At 41.5% G+C, this 6853-nt stretch overlaps 1 protein-coding gene across 1 annotated transcript; it reads right to left on the reverse strand.

Annotated features, from left to right (window-relative positions):
* Positions 1–3599: 3599 nt before the first annotated feature.
* Positions 3600–4572, reverse strand: LOC131270448 (staphylococcal nuclease domain-containing protein 1-like). The gene is made up of 2 exons (XM_058272431.1): positions 3960–4572; positions 3600–3824 (listed from the first exon to the last, which is right to left on the reverse strand). The coding sequence occupies exons 1-2, from the start codon at positions 4377–4379 to the stop codon at positions 3789–3791; spliced, it is 456 nt and encodes a 151-aa protein (XP_058128414.1). The 5' UTR covers positions 4380–4572; the 3' UTR covers positions 3600–3788.
* Positions 4573–6853: the final 2281 nt, after the last annotated feature.

Below are 6853 nucleotides of genomic sequence, written 5' to 3' on the forward strand. Positions count from 1 at the left end.
AAACTGCAACAATCACAAACATAAACCTTCAAAATTATTATCTTATTTCTTCAAATCATTCTCCTTGCCACTTCGATTGCCTCTAGCAGCATATTTATCCTTTCTTGCTTTTGCTATTTGTTATGCCCTCTATCGATGATTCATTCAACCAACATTCGATAAAGCTGACATGTAGAGAGTAACTCAAGCCTGGTGCTTGCAGTTCACAGCGAAGACAAGACCTACCAAAGTGAAGACTCAATTCAATAGTAGACGCACTTCAAACGTTGGAGAATCAAAAACATAAACATTCACAGTAAATATCTCACTTCTCTTACTCAGTCTTCTTTCTGTTTTCAAATCCCTCTAGCAACATTTTGATGGTTCATATCCCATTTCTATTTAATGTGCCCACTTTCGATAGTTCAATTAAAAAGTATTATAAAAGCTGACAAGTAGGGAGCAAATCACTCACAGTGCTTACGTTTTACAACGAAAACTAGTCCTACTATAGCAAAAACTCAACAGAAAAGTAAAGACGTAACAAAACTACAACAATCACAAACATAAACCTTCAAGATGATTATCTTATTTCTCCAACTCATTCTCCTTGCAACTTCGATTGCCTCTAACAGCAAATTTATCTTTTTTCTGCTTTTGCTATTTGTTATGCCCTCTATCGATGATTCATTCAACCAACATTCGATTAAGCTGACATGTAGAGAGTGAAAGCAAGCCTGGTGCTTGCAGTTCACAGCGAAGACAAGACCTACCAAAGTGAAGACAAAATTCAATAGCAGACGCACATCAAACGTTTGAGAATCAAAAACATAAACATTCACAGTAAATATCTCACTTCTCTTACTCAGTGTTCTTTCTGTTTTTAATTCCCTCTAGCAACATTTTGATGTTTCATCTCCCATTTCTATTTAATGTGCCCACTTTTGATAGTTCATTTAAAAAGTATTATAAAAGCTGACAAGTAGGCCCCGGCCGCCATGAGTAAATGAGGCCCCGGCTGCCATGTTTTCGATCGTGGCTACACCTCTTGAGGACGTTTAAACTGAATGTATGCAATTGGTGATACATTAATTCGTTAAATTCAACCTACGAGTATTTGAACCGTAGTTTGTACCGTTAATTTCGGCTACGTAATCAACCTACTGGGGCGGTATGAGGGGGGCCCACGGGCGCGCTGCGGGCGCGCCGCCGTTTCCAAATCATTTCTTCGGCTAAACTCATTGTTTCATGCTATCCATCATGCGTGGTATAGTTTAGTTACTAGTAACTTACAGTAACTTAACATGTTAAAGTATATTAACCGGAATTCAACCTCCACTGCGTGATTAGTTTAAACCGTTATGTTCTTTTAAGCGAACCGTTAGCGATAAAATATTTGAAAAGTATGCATGCGTCGCGCTTTGCATAGCTTCAGGCGCTTAATGTGAATCAGTAGGAAGAGGAGAATCTAGCCCGGGGCCTCATTTACTCTTTTACCGTAAAAGTATATTAACCCGCATTCAACCCCCACTGCGTGATTAGTTTAAACCGTTATGTTCTTTTAAGTGCTTAATGTGAACCAGTAGGAAGAGGAGAATCTAGGCCGGGGCCTCATTTACTCTTTTACCCATTTTTTTTCTATCAACTAACTTTATGGAGATGCTCTCCACAAATTAACTAATAACTGCTCGACAAGTTCTTACCAATATGAAAAGTCGAGCACTTCATTGAGCTCTTTCGAGCACACCATCGTCAGCCAACCCAGAAGTGCTGGGTTGCATTTGGTATGGTACGCTGGAGCTAGACCGTACCTAGTTTTTGGTATGGTACGCCTAATGTACTGTAGTGTAATGTATGGTACGCGATCAAAACCCGATTTTTCTGTCAGAATCGAGCGATGCAAGTGTAGTCACAAAACCTCTCACTCTAACCCTAGGCTTTGTCCTGCTCACCTTATATATTCAAACTGATTCCAGCAGTTTACGGTTACAGATGGTAATTACAGGCAAATAACAACAAGAATCGTTTTACCACATTGTTTCATGACTTGTCATGTCTAAGCAAATACATCATATCAATTATTATAAAAGAAGAAAAACGATGAAAAGAGAACTAGTGTTTTTGTTTGTTAACGCCTGGTTGGAACGACAGGTGCAGGGCATTATTTTCATCCATGGAGTAAAGTTGTCATGTTTCATCAATATAATGGCATGGAAAAATAATAATAACAGTTTTAAATTCCATCATGATTCTAAAATATACTATTTTTGTCTATCAATGAACTTTTTGGAGATGCTTCACAAATTAACTGATACAGCAAAAGTTTATTATTTTTTATATTAACAACCAAATCAATCACCAGCTTCTATCAGTTAGTATAGCCAGTTCCGCTTTATTCTTAAAATTAGTCCACCGGTATATTTTGTTAAAAAAATACATCTTTATATTAAAGCAAATAAATGGAAGAACGTGTTACTTGACCTTGTTATTGAAGTAACTTTTTCAACGTAGCAACCATCAGCAATCGTAACACTCTACTTACAACGAAATCACGCAATCTGCCGCCGTCAGGATCCACCCGTCACCCGTCACAAAAAAGTTCAAACCACGATCGATCAGCTGCAGTGAAACGGCAAACGGAAACCATGAAGACCGCCGCGCCATCCCATTGTCCGACTCACTGCGCACTACCGCCTCAATGATCGTTGGCAGTGGTAGTACCAGTAGCACCGCCACCAATAGCAGCAAATCTCCAAACACGATCGAACATCGTCGTCTGTTCGATCGTTTCGACACGCACGCACCGATGATCACCGCCAACTTAGCTTAACATTACCGAACACAGTGCTTACTTTTCCGATAGTGTTTGACACTTTAATGCCATGAAAAATAGAAACAAGCTCATCCAAAGTATCGCTTGGTTTCGTTGCCGTTCGTTTTGGGACGACTCACAAAATTAAACCGGCTGTATCAATAACCTAGCAGTGGCAAGCAATAATTGAAGCATTGTCGCCATAAAAATAGGCTCTGCACCCGACAGCGGATTACAAAGATATGCTGAAATTTGCTTTATTTCGCTTTCAAGTCTAATTTTTTTATTTGTCAATAGTCAATAGTTCCAGCGCTATTGTTTGTTCCGTTCTATATAATTATTTCATTTAGTTCTTAATAGTCATTTCATTTAATATCCTTACTAACGAACCTTATGGAGCAAATGTTAAATTCTACGTGAATAAATCAAATTTAAAATTTAACGATAAAAATTTAAAACAAAGAAAATGATGCCATTAAAATGCTTTACGATTTCTGTGTTTAACGATTAATGATAGAAATTTTTTTCATACGAAATAGTTCAGATTCTTCATCCGAGTACACCTTTGCTTTAACCTTCATAAAGAACTCCAGTATCTAAAAAAAACAGATAAGAACGAAATATTATTCCATAAAGTATACCTTCAGGTTACAGAATCTGAATGAGAGATCACCACTTACTTTCTATATGATATTCCGAACAGAAAAGCTTCCTTGTTGTCAAGCTGGGAGAAGAGTCCCAGGTCTATGAAAAAGAATTGATTTTCACAGTCCGCAGTTAGTTTGACCGCCCGGATCCAGGCGCCTTCGAAGTTTACCAAACATCCATAGTTATGTTCGGGCTCTCCTAACTATTCGTTCCGATTAAACTGGCCGTACTCTTGACACTCCCGCATCATGTTGGCGAAAGCAGCCTCGGAATTGGCCAAGATTGCACCAACCTGATGGCTGGTGGCAAACTCGGACACTTCCATTATGACGAGCTCTTGTTCCTCGTGCTATTGAATGTCAGACCGGAAGGAAGCTTCATCGAACTAAAATAGAAAGCGACTTGTATTATCACGATGCATACCTTGCGACTTGTATTATCAAGGACAGTATTAATTATCAGCAGACCCGACAATAAGTAGACACATTCTAGAGGTAATTTGAAAAAAGGAATAACTTACCTCACTTTCGTAAACGGGTTTGTACGTTGCAGGATCCGTTGCCTCGAGCTTGATCGTTTTCACTGCCATGGGGTTTGTCATGGAACGCACTTTGGCGCCCAAAAGATACTGTGACTCGACGTGACGCAACTCCACCGTTTTAACACCCGACGTGGGACCGTCCTCCACAAGCGTTAACTCAAACTGGTGCGCCTCGACCAGCTCGTTGAGGAAATGTTCAACAGCTCCCAGAATTTCCTTCATCTGGCGCCAAGGGAGGGTTACCAAGTTTCCAAAATCAGGGAACACCACGGTACCATTCCATCCCTCGACCTTCGTGACGACGGCACGGTAGAAATAACCGTCAAACGGAGCGAACACAATGTCACCCTCTTGCAGTGATTGCTGCAGTTCCTCATCTATCTCAACCGCATGCTTCATGCAACGCGTTATGCAACTCAGGAACGGATCATCATTCCCACCGTACACCTCGTGAAAATGGCCACCTTGCTGCCAACCGGCGAGAAAGGATCGAACGCAATGGTCCGCTTCGTCGTCGCTGCCTTCTTTTGCATTTTCTTCAATAGCGTCGAGGATGGTTGTTGCGGAGAAGCATTGGATGCTTGTGTAGGATTGGGCCCCTGGTTCTGCTCTCGCTGTTGTTGTTGCTGTTGCACCGCTTTCTTTGTATTCTCCGGCACGGCAGCACGATTCGACGTTTTTTTCCGGAGGAATCGGAGCTTGCGGTTTGTTCTGTAGCTCTTCCAAAGCCTGTTTTGCTTTTTTGAGTTGCTCTTGCTACGGCTGCTGCTTTACTTGTGGCTCGTTTTCGATATTTTTTTGCGGTACGCGTTTCTCGGTCGTCGGGTTTTTCTTGGGACCATTCGACACGGCCACATTAGCAGCTCCATCGGAGTACAAACTTGGGTCCCGTCGATGTTCTATTAACAAGGGTCTGGCAATGAGAAACATTACAACATATTTTTAAAAAGGTTCCAATGTCAATAGAATCCCACACAACTAACAAAATGGTAACTGTCACGAATGGAAACAAGGTAGGGTTGACACTGCTGACATTCGTCAACAGTCGACAGGAGGATTTCAAAGCGACCGGACGTGTGTAAAGTGCTATCGATTAGTGGACAAAGGTTTTTCTAGACGAGAAGACAAAAGGACGTTTGGGACGCGTGGCCGAGGGTTGAGAGGATAAGTAGGAAAGTAGGAAAGTACGAGAGATAAGAGGTAGAGCGAACGATCTCAGTGGGTGAACGAGGAAGGAGATGGGGGTGGAGGACCCCGGAGGGGGGACCTTCCTAAAAAACGGTTATGCCTTATTGGCAGAGCCAACAAAGGAAAAGAAAAAAAGGAAACAGGCATTACATATCAGCGATGATGAGGCTGTGTACGAAAACGAACAATTTATGCTGATGGAATCCACGACACCTGGCAAGGACCTGGCTAACGCAAATCCTTTTATCCTGGCGAAAATATTCGACAAAGTTCTGGACGACAAACCTATTGAAGCACGACGTTTGAGAGACAGTAAAATGCTGATCAGGGTAAAGTCTAAAAGGCAAGCACTCAAACTTATGAAGATAAGCTCGATCCCGCATGGCAATGAAAACATCACGGTGTGCGTGAGGGAACACCCTGCGCTTAACGTTGTTAAAGGGATAAGCAGATGCGAAGATCTTCTCTTCTTGAGTGAAGAGGAAGTATTAGAAGGTTTAACGAAGCAGATGGTAACGGAAGTTACCATAATGAAAAGAAAGAACCTAGAAGGTGAAATCGTCAATACAAAAACGGCCATCCTAACGTTCAAGCTTGCTCGAGTACCAAGGAAGGTTGATTTTGGATTGTATCCAGTAAAAGTGGAACTGTATATACCAAGGCCAATGCGATGCACCAACTGCATGAGACTAGGCCACACTAAGAAATGGTGCCAAATGCAGCCGTAAGACGCATACCGACGAATGCATGGACCTAAAGTGCGTGACCTGTGGTGGCAATCACCACACACTGGATAGAGAGTGTCCAGATTTCATAGATGAATGCGAAATCCAGAAAATAAAAACGGAAAAAAAGTTTCTTATGCCGAAGCTAGAAAAATCAGGAGAGATATATGCCTCATGGTCCCGAGGACCTACACAAAAGTAAATAGTTACGCGGAGGAGGTAAAAAAAGACAACATGGATGATAACACACAAAGAAAAGATAATATGCACACAAAAAACAAGAATAATCAAACAGTAAATATCGAACCACAAACACAGATTACAGATAACACAAACCACGGCACACACAAAAATTACAACACGCTCAAAACAGATACAAATAGCCACACAGCCAATAGAGAACCACAAACACAGAAAACAATGAACACAAACAATAACACAGAAAAAACGAAGGAAAAAACACAATACGAAAGTGAGAACGATACAGAAACAATTATACAAGTAGAAGAAACAGTAACCATAGAATTTCTAGCTTCCTTGCCAGAAGGGAGTATAATTGAGGAGACGCGTATGACGGATGTGGAGGATATTAATATGCACATCGCGGATGAGGAGCTGGGGGCAGAATTACAATGCTTATAATTCTGCAAGCTAACATACAGGGATGGAGGCAGAACAAGGAGGAAATACATAGACTAGCGGCCCAAAAGCAGGCCGACATAATAACCATGCAAGAAACATGGATTAAGCCAAATGACAGAGGGTCATTACCAGGATACTCGTTAATAACAGAGAACCGAGATGACGGGTATGGAGGAACGGCCATAGCCATTAAAAATGCTACAAGACGGAAAGGCTTCTAGGGGCAGCAACGTCCAACAAGTATGTCCAAATTGCAAATGTCTATGTAAGGGAGCTAAACATGGTGGTTTGGTCCGTGTATCTGAGCCCCAAAACCCC

This window comes from Anopheles coustani, assembly GCF_943734705.1.
Source record: "Anopheles coustani chromosome X unlocalized genomic scaffold, idAnoCousDA_361_x.2 X_unloc_3, whole genome shotgun sequence".
Taxonomy (NCBI): domain Eukaryota; kingdom Metazoa; phylum Arthropoda; class Insecta; order Diptera; family Culicidae; genus Anopheles; species Anopheles coustani.